This window comes from Bombyx mandarina, chromosome 16 (assembly GCF_030267445.1).
Source record: "Bombyx mandarina strain Sakado chromosome 16, ASM3026744v2".
Classification (NCBI taxonomy): domain Eukaryota; kingdom Metazoa; phylum Arthropoda; class Insecta; order Lepidoptera; family Bombycidae; genus Bombyx; species Bombyx mandarina.
The window spans coordinates 8,027,999-8,045,325 of NC_143222.1; the positions used below are offsets into that span (position 1 = coordinate 8,027,999).

Genomic DNA, 17,327 nt, shown 5'->3' on the forward strand with positions numbered 1-17,327 from the left:
GCCCTTTTCCGCCCCCCATGAACGGGTCCAGGGGCGAGGGACTTGGGAAAGCCCTCGCCCCCTTATTCGATGGACCTGAGACGGAGGCGCGTGCGGGTGTCGGCGCGTGCCTCTGAGGCGATACACGGAGTAGGTGAACGCCGGGGTGGTTTTAGCCGGTAGGAGTCCGGCACGCCCCTCCGCCTTTCCCCAGGTGGAGCTAGTCCATGAGGATTTCCCCCCGAAAAAAAATAAAAAAACTATAACGTTTTTTATGCTAACCAAATTTGTTCTAAAATAAACCATTATTTGTGAACTATTTCCACGCGGACGAGGTTGCGGGCAAAAGCTAGTCATTTATATGTTCTAACTAGCTGTCGGCTGCGGTTTCATCTGCGGTCCAGTCCGGTACAGGACAAATGTCAACTGCAGTATATATATGTATGTGTGTAGCTTTACGTACCGCCCGATTAGCCTCCTCATGTCTCTAGGCAAACTGTATGAGCGTCTGCTCTACAAACGCCTCAGAGACTTTGTCTCATCCAAGGGCATTCTCATCGATGAACAATTCGGATTCCGTACTAATCACTCATGCGTTCAACAGGTGCACCGCCTCACGGAGCACATTCTTGTGGGGCTTAATCGACCAAAACCGTTATACACGGGAGCTCTCTTCTTCGACGTCGCAAAAGCGTTCGACAAAGTCTGGCACAACGGTTTGATTTTCAAACTATTCAACATGGGCGTGCCGGATAGTCTCGTGCTCATCATACGGGACTTCTTGTCGAACCGCTCTTTTCGATATCGAGTCGAGGGAACCCGCTCCTCCGACCTCTCACAGCTAGAGTCCCGCAAGGCTCTGTTCTCTCACCCCTCCTATTTAGCTTATTCGTTAACGATATTCCCCGGTCGCCGCCGACCCATTTAGCTTTATTCGCCGACGACACAACTGTTTACTATTGAAGTAGAAACAAGCCCCTAATCGCGAAGAAGCTTCAGAGCGCAGCCCTAGCCCTAGGACAGTGGTTCCGAAAATGGCGCATAGACATCAACCCAGCGAAAAGTACTGCGATGCTATTTCAGAGGGGAAGCTCGACACGGATTTCCTCCCGGATTAGGAGGAGGAATCTCACACCCCCGATTACTCTCTTTAGACAACCCATACCCTGGGCCAGGAAGGTCAATTACCTGGGCGTTACCCTGGATGCATCGATGACATTCCGCCCGCATATAAAATCAGTCCATGACCGTGCCGCGTTTATGCTCGGTAGACTTTACCCCATGATCTGTAAGCGGAGTAAAATGTCCCTTCGGAACAAGGTGACACTTTACAAAACTTGCATAAGGCCCGTCATGACTTACGCGAGTGTGGTGTTCGCTCACGCGGCCCGCACACACATAGACACCCTCCAATCTCTACAATCCCACTTTAGCAGGTTAGCCGTCGGAGCTCCGTGGTTCGTGAGGAACGTCGACCTACACGACGACCTGGGCCTCGAATCTATCCAGAAATACATGAAGTCAGCGTCGGAACGGTACTTCGATAAGGCTATGCGTCATGATAATCGCCTTATCGTTGCCGCCGCTGACTACTCCCCGAATCCTGATCACGCAGGAGCCAGTCACCGTCGACGCCCTAGACACGTCCTTACGGATCCATCAGATCCAATAACCTTTGCATTAGACGCCTTCAGCTCTAACACTAGGAGCAGGCTTAGGGACCCCGGTAACCGTACTCGTCGAACTCGGCAAAGAGTTCGCCGTGTAATCTAACCCATGAATCAGCTCGCTGAGTTTCTCGCCGGATCTTCTCAGCGGGTCACGATTCCGATCCGGTAGTAGATTCAATCGCGAAGCAGCTGCTTTTGAGCTGTTAGGTCTCCTTCGGAGGCGCTCGGGTAGCTGTTAGCAAATCCCACCCCTCCTGGCTGAGCCTTTGCTCGCCCACCTGTCCTGGTGAAACTGGAAAGGCCTCCGGGCCACCAGTAATCCTTCAATCATAAAAAAAAGCTTTACGTGGGAATGTAATTTTTCCGGAATACACCGCACCTATGTTACTCTCTCCTGACCACGTAATAGATAAATAAGGTTGGAATGGTAATGTAGGCGGGGCAAGCGTGCCACAGTTATGATTCTACAATCATAACTCGACCGATTCTTTCATTCACCGCGTTTAGTGCGCTTCGGACTACTTTGGCCAACAGATCTCCGCTTTATAGTGCCGTGTTGTGCAATTATAACTTGTAAAACAAAAAACCAGACCTTAAGTATAGAGCGAGGAGGTATATCTTTCGATCGGTAAGTCGAAATTACCATTTAATTACAATATTTATACTTATTGTACACAAAAAGAAAATACAATAAAAACAGATTTAAAGAATGTCTAAATACTATGTACAAAGGCGAGCTTAACTCATTCATGAGTTTTCTTCCAGCAAACCATTATCAGAGAGAAATACGATGTATAAGAGGGGAATAGTGTACAATATAAGAGCTATTAAAGCATGATTTTTAAACTAAGCATTAAAAAAAATTATCTAATATTAAATGAAAAATATATATAAATAAAAATACATAAAACAATAACTTAAATACGATTAAAGTGACAGGAAATGTTTCTTCATTTGACTCTTAAAAACTTCTAGAGAGGAACTAGCACGAATAGGTTGAGGGAGAGAATTCCATAATCGCACTGCTTGTATTGTGAAAGAGCCACTATAGCGACTAGAGCTGTGTATGGGAGTTTTTAAAAGAAGAGAAGTAGCTTGTCGACTAACTTTGCCGTCAGGAATCAGATATTCAAAGCGTTCACGGAGATAGATAGGGGCATCAGGATTGTGAAGAATAGAATAGAGAAAAGAGAGGATGTGGCAATCTCGACGTCGCCTAATCGGCAGCCACCCCAGCTCAGCCCGGAAATCAGAGACATGGTCATACTTCCGGAGACCAAAAATGAAGCGGATGCACAAATTCTGCAGACGTTCGAGTTTATCTAAAAGCAATTCAGAAGCATCTAGAAAACAGATATCAGCATAATCGAGAAGAGGAATTAAAAGCGTTTGGGCAAGATAAATTTTAGTGCGAAGAGGCAAGAATTTTTGAAGGCGTTTCAGAGACTGAAAGGAGTAAACTGTTTTTCTGCTTACTTCGGAAACGTGATTAATCCACGAGAGGTGACTGTCGATGTATAAACCTAGATTTTTGACACATTTCGAATACGCTATCGGAACGTTGTCGTAGAGGATGGGCGCTAACGAGCTGTAATCGAGAAGGCCGCACATATGCCTACCACCAACAATGAGAGCTTGCGATTTCGAAGGATTCACCAAAAGACCAAAGGACTTGGCCCAGTTGTAAATCGCAGAGAGATCCACGTTGATTGCCGAAATGGCAGCCCCAACGTCAGCAACCCTCGTATGACGATATAGCTGCAAGTCGTCTGCATAGAGATGGAAGTGTGAAGATAAAGATTGAGAAATTGTGTTTATAAACACAGAGAAGAGGAGAGGAGAAAGTACGCCACCCTGTGGAACACCCGCAGTGAGGTCACACCACTCAGAGAAAGACTCTTCATAGCGAACCGACTGCGAGCGTCCACGGAGGTAAGAATTAAACCACTGAATTACCGAAGACGAGACATTAAGAGAGGATAGGATACCGAGAAGAATGTCAAAATCAACTGAATTAAAAGCATTGCTAAAGTCCAGTAAAACCAAAATAGTAATTGATTTCCGCTCCATGGCCAAGCGAATATCATCGGTGATTTTCACCAACGCGGTGACAGTGCTGTGACCTGGACGGAATCCAGATTGATATGGACTCAGTAGGTTATTCGAAGAGAGGTAAAAAGACAGTTGTTTCTGAACAATACTCTCGAGGACTTTGGAAAAGATCGGAAGAATAGAGATGGGACGGTAATGGGACAAAGAAGCAGGTTTTGCAATTTTAGGCAAGGGTAGGACATGAGCCTTTTTCCAAAGTGACGGAAAGGAACTGGACTCAAGAGAAAAATTTATTATGTGGCAAAGGACAGGAGCAATTTCCTCCATGATAAGTGTGAACATTTGAAGCTGCAGATTATCACATCCTACTGCCTTGGTGGAAATGGATTGAAAGGATTTTTTAATATCCCGCTTAGCAATTGGTGTAAAGGAAAAAGAAGTATTTAATGGCTTAGAAAGATTTGAGAGATGGTTAAGAGTAGAAGATTTGATGGTGGCATCGAGCGTGACTGGAGGCTTGGCAAAATGCGCATTGAGTGCGTCAATATTCGCCATCACGGTATTCTCCTCAACAGCCTTACCGATACCAAGAGACTTGAGAAATCGCCATACTTGTGTAGTATCGAGATTAGTTACGGAATTGTGAATGTGGCGTCTCTTTGCATCCCTACACAGGCGACTGCAACGGTTGCGAAGTTTTTTGTAGACTGCCCAGTTTTCCTCAGACGAGTTCTTCCTATACCTCATTTTTGCTTTATTGCGCCTACTCATAAACAACTTAATTTCATCAGAGAGCCATGGTGCAGGCAAGTGCCTAACCCTGATTCTCTTGAGAGGTGCATGGTTGTTGTAGAGATCTAATAGTAGGTTGTTAAAGGCAGCAACTTTACTGTCGATGTCATTGCAATTGTAAACAGACGACCAGTCCAGATTACCAGCATCAATCCTCAAACGCTCGAGAGCAATATCTTTGAAACTGCGGAGAAGGAGAAATTTAGATTTGCGTCGAGGACAACGAACTTTGTAAGAAAGGTAAATAAGGTCGTGATAAGAGAACGAAGCTGATAACTGTCCATGCGTTGAAACTTTGGAAGGGTCAGAGACAATAATGAGATCTAAAAGAGAAGGAGTAGAGTGAGGAGCACGATGAGTCGCCCCCAAGGGAAGAGGGTGCATGTTTACAGAAGAGACTAGAGAGAGGAATCGCTGAGACCGTGCGTCATCCCTGATCAGGCAAGTGTTGAAGTCTCCAAGGATCAAGACATGGTCATATATAGAACATACATTTTCTAACATACTTTCAAAAGATGAGAAATAATCAATGTGACTTGAAGGACTATAAAAAACACCGAGAAGTATCTTGGTGTGCTGGATAGCTACCTCTATAAAGAGGTGCTCAGCAGATTGAGTATATTCGCTTGGTGACTGATCAATGACTGCATGCTTCAGATCAGCACGGAGGTAGATTGCAACACCACCACATCCGCGACCCGTCCTGTCATTTCGCAAAAGTTTGTATCCGGGGAGTGCATATTGCGAGGATGGGAGTGAAGGCTTAAGAAAAGTCTCAGAGATAAGCACAGCGTGAACATGGTCTGAGTCAAAGGAAGATAACAGATCAGGAAAATGTGCGTGAACACTTTGAGCATTGATGTGAACGACGTTGAAACATTTAGAAGAAGACGAAAGGGAATAAGCAAGTTGATCGCGTAGATGAGTGGAATCATCATTATCAAACGCACTAGCAAAGCTTCTATCAGAAGAAACAGAAGAAGAACATGACAAAAAATTATCATCAGTGTCACTGTACATGAAATGCTTTAAATAAGTAATAAAAAACAATAATACCAATAAAATAATAAACAAAGACTAACGAAAACAAAAAAATTAAAATTACACCTAATATCCTTAATAACTTCTAAAAATACAAAATATAATATTATCAAACTAACCTCCAAGAACAACAAATTAAAAACAATTATTTTAAATCATCAGTGATTTGGTATACCTACAACTAAAATTGATGGCCAAAAGCCACAGAGCCAAAGTTCTATTGTAAAGGAGGTAGGTAGCATACCAAAACATGTCATTGTGTCAAACTTGTCAAAGTCTTAGCAATGTATGTTGAAATACATGATTATACTTATCTAAGTCTAACCAACAAACACAAACTAAATTAATTTATATATCAAAATTAACAAACGCCAAACAAGTAAAACAGAAAGATAGACATAAAAATGAGTATGGAATACATCAAAGAATTATAACGAAGTAAAATAATTAAAAATAAATATTATGCTATACTTTCCATAAAATAAATAAAGTGAAACATTATTATTTAGGCGGTTTACGGATCCTCTTGTCCGACGTATTCTTGACCTGCAACTTTGTGGTTTTCACGGCTTCAGCAGACTCATCACCAGGCGCTGGTGCCACAGGGTACTGATTTATCAACAGACGGAGCTCAGCGACAGTCTCTATCTTCCGACGTGTTTTATCAGACAGCAATATTATTTGTCTAAAACATAAAAATATACTGAGCATTATGAAATTCCAAACATTAACAATATTATTGCAGCAAGTTATAAATAGCATACATTGCGCGATGTGTACTCGCCCAATGAACGCAATGACCAAGTCAGCTTCCAATGTACTACATGCATTGCGTTCTCTACACTTCAATCTTTGAAATTTCGGCCTTTGCTCTGATTGGCCGTGGTGCAGTTTGTCGATAGTGAGGTGACCATGTGGTGAAATAAAATCATCGACAGAATTCTCGACTATATTAACTCTCAGACACAGCCCACTGAGTTTCTCGCCGGATCTTCTCAGTGGGTCGCGTTTCCGATCCGGTGGTAGATTCTGCGAAGCACGGCTCTTGCTAGGGTTCGTGTTAGCAACGTCATCAGGTTGAGCCCCGTGAGCTCACCTACTAAAGTTAAGGTTACGCTGAAATAGCCACTAGGGCTATCAGCTTAGGTAGGGAAAAAAAAAAAATATCGACTATATTTACATTTGAGATGGATAATTTTTGCATTATTTTATATTTAATTAACGATACCTAGTATATTCTTAGTGAGACGTATTTTGAGTAAAATAAATATGTATGATTATTATTGAATTATTATCATTGAATTAATGTGAAGGTATAATATAAAGGGACATGTAGACCTCTCATTTACGGGTATTTACTATATTGTCTAAGACGTATTAAAATCTAAGTAAAATGCTATTTGACTTATGCAGTAAATTAAAAATTTTAGGTTTCCTAAAGTACCTAACGCCAGGGAACAATGGATTGACGTGACAGGTAGAGGAAACTGGAGACAAAGACGAGTACTATTTGCTCTAAGCATTTTACTGAAAATGATTTTACCATAAAAAAAATCAGAATACACTTGGTTTTGAAAAATTCATTCGCAATTAATAGCAAGCGCCAACTGCTTAACAAATACGTTTTATTCCAGGGACAGTGACTATTTGTAATTAATAAAAGTAAAATAGTTTTTTTTTTTCAATATTTATTTCATGTTTCATTTTCTCCATTCATTCATCAGATAATTTATCGATAATGAATATCGATTTTATCAAGCACTAGCGTGTATGAACATTTTTATTGCCTTTTTGCGTGTGTGAGTGTGTATGCCTACGGGTGTTTTGTGCTAGTTTGCGAACGAATATCTTTCTGTCCTGAGATTTCTTTATGTGTGGGTGTTTTTGTTGTGTGCGAAATACTTGTAATCACAGTATGTGTATGTGTAGAAATTAAAATAGTGGGGATGAAGCGGCGACACTGGTTCTAATACAAAATTAGAGCAAAGGCCTTTCCATTCCAACCTTATTTATCTATTGCGTTCTCCTGACTATGTTAGCCCGTTGCTTCGTTTCGCCGTGAAAGAAGGACAAATAAACTTTTACATGCTTGGTTTTTGTTTACCTATTTTCAATAACTAATTATCTATACTAATATATAAATCTACAGTGGTTTTTACGGATGTTTTGTTATAACTATTGAACCATGCATCCGATAGACTTGAAACTTGGTATCCATGTAGATAATACATGTATTTAATGGATATTTATATGAGTGTTGGACTCCTTACACCAGTTGCGGGGGCGTTAATGATGAGAATCTTTGTGGGGGGAGAAATAATAATGTTAATTTTAAATGCCCAGCGAAGCGGACGGGTACAGCTAGTTATACCCCAGTACAACGGTGTTTAACATATTTATTTGTTGGTTCCCTTTTATGTCCATTTATCATTTAGCAATTTTATATGTCCACAGAAAACACTACCAAACGTGTACGTGACTGTTGGGTACGGTCTGAGCGAGGCGGCTAGTGTTGCATTTTACAGTCGATCACCTCCACTGGGATCTTTAGGACAGCCAATCGCAAACTTCAACTATCGCGTAAGTTCACAAAGGCATAGATTTTTTTTTAATCTTCGCATCGCTCGAGGGGTCCACCCGGAGACTAGTTCATGCTAGGTATGCGGAAGAAGGCCCAGAGACAGAAGTCCAATGCCATGGTCGGACCAGATACGCTCCACTCTCAATACTTCAGTCAACGTCGCTATCCACACAGCCGAGGATAGGCAGGAATGGCGCAGGATAATACAGGAGAAAGTTGTTAGAGGAGACCACGACCCTCAGCATTGAAGATTATCGATGCAGGGAGGAGGAGAGCTCATGTTATGTACGAGCGGGCTGATGTGGACCCCACGAGCACCTTCAAAACATAGCTTCCTTGCACGCAAGATCACCTGATGGTTGGAAATTGCCAATGGTCCAACCAGAGTAGTATGATAGTGCCCCCGGGGGGTGAGCGGTCCCCACTTTTCAATCCCCGCACACCTTTGGACCGGGGGTTTCTCAGTTATTCTCTCAGCCCACTGAGTTTCTGGCTTGATCTTCTCAGTGGATTGCGATTCCGATCCGGTGGTAAATTCTGCAAAGTACTGCTCACAATGGGCCTTATGAGAAGGCTCAAGGTCACCCATAAAGCAATGGAGAGGGCTATGCTCGAACTGCGACCGCGTACCGGAAGACATAGCGTGGGTAGGCCTCCCACAAGATGGACCGACGAGGTTCGCGAGGCAGCGCAGGACCGGTCTTTGTGGCGAGGCTTGGGGGAGGCCTATGTCGGAAGTTCGAGCGCGGAAGCTTCAATCTCGGCGTGCCGTGCTCGAGGCGTGGTCTCGCCGCCTGGCGGACCCCGCCTACGGGCGACGGACCGTCGAGGCGATCCGCCCGGTCCTCTCGGACTGGGTGAATCGCGACCGAGGACGTCTCACCTTCCGGGCGACGCAGGTGCTCACGGGACACGGCTGTTTCGGTCGCTACCTGCACCTCGTCGCCCGGAGGGAGCCGACGCCGAAGTGCCACCACTGCAGTGGCTGCATAGAGGACACGGCGGAGCACACGCTCGCGTACTGCCCCGCTTTCGCGGAGCAGCGCCGCGTCCTCGTTGCAAAAATAGGACCGGACTTGTCGCTTCCGACCGTCGTGGCTACGATGCTCGGCAGCGACGAGTCCTGGCAGGCGATGCTCGACTTCTGCGAGTCCACCATCTCGCAGAAGGAGGTGGCGGAACGGGAGAGAGAGAGCTCTTCTTCCCTCTCGGCGCCGTGCCGCCGCCGTCGAGCCGGGGTTCGGAGGAGGGCGTTTGTCCAGCTCCAGCCCCTATGAGGAGGCAGTCTCCTCCCGGTGATGGTCACGGGGCGACCTAAGGGGGTTGAGGCTGCGCCGCACGCTACCGTCACTCTAGCGCGCTGGCACCAGGAGGACGGGACGGCGCGTCGGCGTCGTCGCTGTCGTCGCCGAACATACTGTTGAAGAGCAACCCGGTCGGCGGTGTATCGCGTTCCGACCCGGCAGGCTGGTTCTGGCCCAGCGGGGTATCCCGGAACACCAGCGGCACCGCCCGGGCGGCCTGGTAGGGCCGCCGTACCGCGGAGACTGACGTCGTTGGTCGTCGACTATCGCCTCGACGACCCGTCGGTCGGGCGTCCTCGGGGTGGCGCCGCGTGTCTGGTTGTAGTGTTGACCGCGGGAACCCCCCTACTCTGAACGGGTTCTGACCCCGGACGGAGGTCGGACGTCGGGTGTAAGAGTGCAGGGGAGTCGTTTAGTGGGTGGGCCCTAAAATCCTTGGGCCCGCAATCTGCTCTCAACACCTGCAGATCGTTGAGTCTCACATACCCCGCGCGCCCCCTAGGCGCGAGGACCTCGTAGGAGGTTCGGCCCCCGGCCAGAGAAAAAAAAAAAAAAAAAAAAAAAGGCCTATGTCCAGCAGTGGACATCTGTGGGCTGATTTATTAGACTGTTCAATGCTTATCCAAGGGCCAGTGTTAACAAATTAGACAGACAACTCCTACTCCTACAGCCGGATGTACTTGATGTTGACGTACTAGAGGTGCTACGCTAGTATTGGCTTTCATTCTGAACTTAAGTTAGGTACATACACTGCCCGTGCCCTTTAAATCTTGCATTATTTCTTAACTTGTGTTATTTCTATTTCAATATTGGTGGTAAAACCTCTTGAGAATCCGGGCGCGTAGGGTACATAACCCTGCCTATTTCTGCCGTGAAGCAGTAATGCTTTTCGGTTTGAAGGGTGGGGCAGCCGTTGTAACTAAACTGAGACCTTAGAACTTATATCTCAAGGTGGGTGACACATTTACGTTGTAGATGTCTATGGGCTCCAGTAATCACTTAACATCAGGTAGGCTGTGAGCTCGTCTACCCATCTAAGCAATAAAACGGACAAATTTTTTTTTGGGACATTTTTCATGATATTTTTCCCAGTAATGTCCAAAGACTAGCCTTTGATATAGGTACGAACATTGTTTTGTAATTCCGAGTAGCCCTTTCTCAAACGGCTATATTATTTCTTGATGTCTTCACGTTTAATTTATATAGGTAATTGTTTCAAATACTTCAGAATCTATACTAATATTATAAAGAGGAAAGATTTGTTTGTTTGTTTGTTTCGAATAAGCTCCGAAACTACTGAACCGATTTGAAAAATTTTTTTTCCATTAGAAGCCGACATTGTCCCTGATGAACACAGGCTACTTTTAAAAAAAAAAAATTATTTTATTTTTTTGGTTTCATGTGTGTTTTAATGTTTCCGAAGCGAAGCGAGGGCGGGTCGCTAGTAAATTAATATAATGAAAGACTTAATTGCTTTTTCTGTAATATAAATTAGATTTTATTGACAGTAAAAAAAATTAAACTATAATAAATATATCTTACAATATATTCACTTGCCTATAATATAAATAGGAAAACAACATTTAAAGTAATTTAAATCAATATTTTAAACAACATTAATAACTTTGCAAGGCTGTAACACACTCTCTTTACTGAATAACAGTTGAGTGAGCCCGTCCAAGAAAAATGTTTTTAAAACTAAAGAGATTTTTCTTTACATTTTTATGGAATAAAATTAAAATTAAGATTACTATAAACAAATGAGAATGTTAACGTTTTTTAAAAATATTTTTCCAGTTGATTGATATTGCAACGCAAAAAGACATAACAGAACCCAATATACAGGGCGAATTATGGTTGAAGGGACCCACGATCTTTAAGGTAAAAGAGTATTTAAATTCAATCGCTCCAATTAACTTATTTATTATTTCTCGCTATTGCGCTATATCATATACATAAATTGATTGATATTGGTATGGTTAAATACCCAAATGAATAGAATATACGTTATGCGTCAAAATATAATTCAAAAATTACATACAATTTTGCACACCGACGCGCTAATGTGCACTATTTAAATCTCACATCCTTACGGATCCATCAGATCCAATAACCTTTGCATTAGACGCCTTCAGCTCTAACACTAGGAGCAGGCTTAGGGACCCCGGTAACCGTACTCGTCGAACTCGACAAAGAGTTCGCCGTGCAACCTAACCCATGAATCAGCTCGCTGAGTTTCTCGCCGGATCTTCTCAGCGGGTCGCGATTCCGATCCGGTAGTAGATTCATTCGCGAAGCAGCTGCTCTTGAGCTGTTAGGTCTCCTTCGGAGGCGCTGTTAGCAAATCCCACCCCTTCTGGCTGAGCCTTTGCTCGCCCTCCTGTCCTGGTGAAACTGGAAAGGCCTCCGGGCCACCAGTAATCATTCAATCATAAAAAAAAAACTATTTAAATCTATCTTCACACTACAGCTTTTTAAATCGAAAAGGGCTCTATCAATTGTTGATCATGTCGCTCTGTTAAATGATTTCAATTTGAAAAAAGTTTCACCCAAAAATCTCAGACCATGAAGGTGCTATGTCATTTGAAATACCTATTACAATAAAATGGCAATTTCATACTTTAACCCCTATTACTTTTTAAGAGTGAGCCAGAATGACTTCAGGATCTACTAAGTTAAAATATATATAATCTTGGAGCCTTTTACTCAAGAACGATTTCAGTTTGCTTGTCGCCACAGACAAGCCCAATAACAAAGCTAGAAGCAGTTTTAGTCCATTTGACTATTACACTTAATTTATTTTCCCATCCAAATGTTATTTTCGCATATTATTTGTTAGATTTGAAAATAATATTTGGCAATTTCTACAAAACGAAAAGATACGACTTGAGCAAATAAAAAAAAACAGTGTATTTAACAGTTTATTTAAAACATTTACAGGAATATTACAATGACCCCGAAAATACAAAAGCAGCATTTTCAGAAGATGGCTGGTTTAAAACCGGCGATATTATGTACAGAGATGAAAATTATAATTTCTACTTTGTTGATCGAGTTAAATTGTTAATTCACTATAAGAATTATCAGGTAATTTATAGCATAAAATTTCAAATCCAAATACCTAAAAACAAAAAAAAAATAGGTGTAATTTATATAATATCGCAGCATTCTTATAGGGGAGGGGTACCCTAACCGAGAAAAAACGTCCTTAACGTAAGATTTTTATTAGTAATGCACACAGTGTACGACTTAACTTTGTAATAACGTACAAAAAATAACATATTTTTTTATCATTCATTGACCACGATCTCAGAGCGTTCGTTTGCGCAATACACTAACTCTTATGCAAACAACCGCAAATTAAGTGTACCACAATAAGTTCGCACGTTACCGAATGACCGTGGGTTGTTGTGAAACCTTCAGTTTTATTTTCTTTATACCACGAATAGAAGTTAAAATTAATATTTTTATAATAAGGAACTTCGTTCCTATCCGGTGTCCCACGACACCACACATCTTTTTTTAATATGGAAACATAACAATTTGTTGTTTATTGTTAGTTTTACCAACCGTTCGATTTTCGACATGACCTAAAAAAAACTTACAAAGCTAAGGTTCCGGGGTTAAGAACTACGAGACGCGTTTAGCAGTTTATTTGCATCTACAACAGCCAAGACTAAACAATCTTACTTATAGTCTAGTTAATAAGCTAGTTTAAGCCAGGATTTATTCCAAATTTTAGATATCACCGCTTGAAATAGAGAAGGTCATTCGCCAGCATCCGGGTGTGTTGGACGTTATAGTCACCAGCGTCACGGACGTCCAGCGCGAGGAGCTGCCGTGCGCTTGTGTCGTGCTTAAAGAGGGACATCGCGTCACCGAACAGGAAATCAAGGACTTGGTTAAAGGTATCATACTATTGCAGTATGACCGTAGTAATGTTCGTATAGTTTGTGTAATATAGTCATAAAACTGATACATAGTGGTGAATATAAATCGCATGAGGATTAGTTTAGTAGAGATTAGTAGTCGAAGTCATTTTAAGCGATAAGACGTCCGGTGCATTCGTATCGAGCGAGGCGACGGTGTTCGAATCCCGCAGGCGGGTATCAATTTTTCTAATGAAATACTTGCCTAACAAATGTTGACGATTGACTTCCACGGTGAAGGAATAACATCGTGTAATAAAAATCAAAACCGCAAAATTATAATTTGCGTTAAATTATAATTACTGGTGGTAGGACCTCTTGAGTCCGCACGGGTTGGTACCACCATCCTGCCTATTTCAGCCGTGAAGCAATAATGCGTTTCGGTTTGAAGGGTAGGGTAGCCGTTGTAACTATACTTATATATTATACCTTATATATATATATATTATACCTTAGAACTTATATCTCAAGGTGGGTGGCGCATTTACGTTGTAGAGGTCTATGGGCTCCAGTAACCACTTAACACCAGGTGGGCTGTGGCTCGTCCACCCACTTAACCAATAAAAAAAAGTTTAGTGCGACTGACCCACGAGCAAACAGAAAAAGGTCAGAAGCGACTCACAACGTATTCCGGAGTCTTCGCAGATGACACTTTCTAGCCATGTTCTAATGTGATGTTAATTAAAATTGAAAGCGCGCCGTGAATTACTTGACACAAATTAAGTAGGTATCTAGTCGTTTTAAATGTTCCCCCTACGCGGATTAACATAAATGTTTGATGCCAATTTCCATACATGCTCATTCTTTTATTCTGTTAAAACGTTGCCGCTTTGCCTAAAATGCTTTTGATCGTAGATTGTCATGTACAACGTGTGTCCTTTTATAAATTTGCAGATTCGCTTTCGGTTCCAAAACAATTGAGAGGCGGAGTTATTTTCCTAAAAGAAATGCCGACGACTCCTCAACTTAAAATTGACAGAAGGAAAATAAAGGAATTTGTGATTAACACTGTGAGGGAAGCATAAAAAAATCACATATTTTACCTTTAATCATTTTTATTTTGAAGTCGGAGCGGATTCCTAGTGTTTTATTGATTTATCCCATTGTTTTTTATTTTTTTGCATTTATAAAACATCTAAAATTATAATGTCAATATTAAAGTGTTTTTTTCGGTTTATAAATAACTTTCATATTTATAAAAATGTGTCCGTTGATGAGCTCCGACAGAATTCATCCGACGGGGACTTGTCTTGATACAGTACAATAGAAGGTCTGTGGGCGCTATCCCCAATTAATAGTTGTGTTTAGTAGAAGTAGCTTTAGTCCTTTTTTTTTTAATGAAATATTAAGTTTTGCAAAATTTTAACTTTTGCAAAGTTTACTCAACGAAAAAAAAACTTGCTTTAAATAAAATTTAATTTCATTAAAAATAAAACATTTGTGCAAAAAAAAAAAACAAGTAATCTTACTGACTCTCTTGTAACTTTATAGTATCGCTTTTTGAGTTTTCATTCATCATTATCGACATTCATTTGGATTTAATCATGTTTCAAATTACAGTAGTGGTATATATATATAATGTATACTCGTAGTATCTATAGAGATAACTTAAGTTGTTGAGTTTAATAAAAAATACCCAAAGCGTTTATGTTTTATTTATTATCACGCTTTACTTAGCTCACACCATGTACGCTTGGATGAAACGGAATCTTTGAACGTCATTTTTACCAACATCAATTCATCCGATTTACTTGAAATTTTCAGGTGCTTCAACAATCGACTACAGTACAATGATTTTATAATTTCGCTCTAATAATGCTGACCAGTATCAACAGAATCAAAAAGAAAAGAAAATTAATAGCTAGCTCCGTATGCTACGAGTAAGCGTGTTATTTTAGTTTTTAAACTATATATTTATTTATTTTAATTTTTTTATTGCCTAGAGGGGTGGACGAGGTCACAGCCCACCTGGTGTCAAGTGGTTACTGGAATCCATACACATCTACAACGTAAATGCACTAACCACCTTAAGTTCTAAGGTCACCCTTCACACCGAAACGCATTACCGCTTCACGGCAGAAATAGGCACGGTGGTGGTACCTACCCGTGCGGACTCACAAAAGGTCCTACCACCAGTAAATACTATAACATTCTAATCATAGTTTATTGTTCTCGCTGTTTAGACGCACTAAGGGTTCATCAACTGATAAATTGATGTTGGATTTCATGGATAGAGGAGTACGGAAGGAGAAAACATGTTACACCGACCCCAGGTGACTGGGAGAAGGGCAGGAGAATGATGATGAGGACTCACTGCACACCCACAGGGTACATACTAACAACTTACCTATATCTGCCGCGAAGCAATGACCTATTTCATTAGCAAAGGGCAGCCATTACCTGATTTATTTCTTATAACTCGAGCTAAGCGTTTCGATTAAATCTAAGAGCATGAATTGTCCAGATCTTGTGTATTGAACTTTATTCCAATACATCAATCGAATCACAATCACAATGTGACCCGGCCGCGTTACTGATACGGGGCGGTATGAATGAACTTATGTGGCTATTACAATGACATTTCAATCAATACATTTTATATCCGGTGTATGTCAAAGGACAGTAATAAAGATAAAAAGGGGATATCTAAAGAAGAGTAATAATATAACGTAAGCCAGGGGTTTTAAGAGTCATTTTCTGTGTACCCTGAACATTATCATACAAACATTGGTTAATGTAAAAAAACTTTTTGTAACTGTACTAAAAAACAAAACTGGGTTGATACAATAAAATATAACAATTTTATTTAAAAAAATTCTTGATACGATAATGGTTCGGTCCAAAAAATCGGAATCAATAGGATCGATACTTGAATCGACCTATTGTGATCCAGAATATCGATAAAAAGCACTTAGATCGAAAAATCCCTATTTTCGCTCATTTTTTCGAAACTAGTAAAATGGGATTAATTTGGAACAGAAGCTATGTTATCGTCATTTAAATATTTAAACGTCAATTGTTAGAAGTTAAATGATAAAAAAAAATGTTTATTTATTACGGCTACCTTTCATCTCACTGCTGAGCATGAGTCTACGCCCACGCGATCATGTGGGTGAAGGCGGAAACTCAGTTAACGGAATCATATTCCTTAACTACTTCACGGCAGAAATAGGCAGCGTGGTAGTATCTACCCATGCGGAATCCGAGACGTCCAGACGTACCAGTCGATAATTACGCAAATTATAATTTTGCAAGTTTGCAAGTTAGGCCATTGAAGCATTACTGGTGGCCCGGAGGCCTTTCCAGTTTCACCAGGACGGATGGGCGAGCAAAGGCTTAGCCAGGAGAGGTGAGATTTGCTAACAGCTGCCCGAGCGCCTTCGAAGGAGACCTAACAACTCAGGAGCAGCTGCTTCGAGAATAAATCTACTACCGGATCGGAATGGCGACCCACTGAGAAGATCTGGTGAGAAACTCAGCGGGCTGATGCATGGGTTAGGTTGCAAGTCGAGCTCTTTAACGAGTTCGACGAATACGGCTACCGGGGCCCCTGGCCCTAAGCCTGCTCCTAGTGTTAGAGCTGAAGGCATCTAATGCAAGAGTTATTGGATCTGATGGATTCGTAAGGACGTATCTAGGGCGACTACGGTGACTGGCTCCTGCGTGATCAGGATCCGACGAGTAGTTAGCGGCGGCAGCGACAAGGTGACTATCATGACACATAGCCTTATCGAAGTAACGTTCCGACGCTGACTTCATGTGTTTGCGGATCGATTCGAGGCCCAGGTCGTCGTGCAGATCGACGTCCCTTACGAACCACGGAGCCCCGACGGCTAACCTACAAAAGCGGGACTGTAGGGTTGGAGGGTGTCAATGTGTGTGTGGGCCGCGTAAGCGAACACCACACTCGCGTAAATCATGACGGGTCTTATGCACACCTTGTTCCGAAATGACATTTTACTCCGCTTACATATCATGG

General features: G+C 42.0%; 1 protein-coding gene across 1 annotated transcript in view; it reads left to right on the forward strand.

Moving 5' to 3' along the window:
- Positions 1 to 14,989, forward strand: part of LOC149501320 (luciferin 4-monooxygenase) — a 38,244-nt gene extending 23,255 nt beyond the window's left edge. The window contains exons 7-11 of the mRNA XM_089733887.1: positions 7,989 to 8,114; positions 11,217 to 11,300; positions 12,360 to 12,506; positions 13,162 to 13,327; positions 14,243 to 14,989. Of these exons, the coding sequence (XP_089590013.1) occupies positions 7,989 to 8,114; positions 11,217 to 11,300; positions 12,360 to 12,506; positions 13,162 to 13,327; positions 14,243 to 14,373 (654 nt within the window). The 3' untranslated portion in view covers positions 14,374 to 14,989. The remainder of the gene's footprint in view (positions 1 to 7,988; positions 8,115 to 11,216; positions 11,301 to 12,359; positions 12,507 to 13,161; positions 13,328 to 14,242) is intronic.
- The last annotated feature ends 2,338 nt before the right edge of the window (positions 14,990 to 17,327 follow it).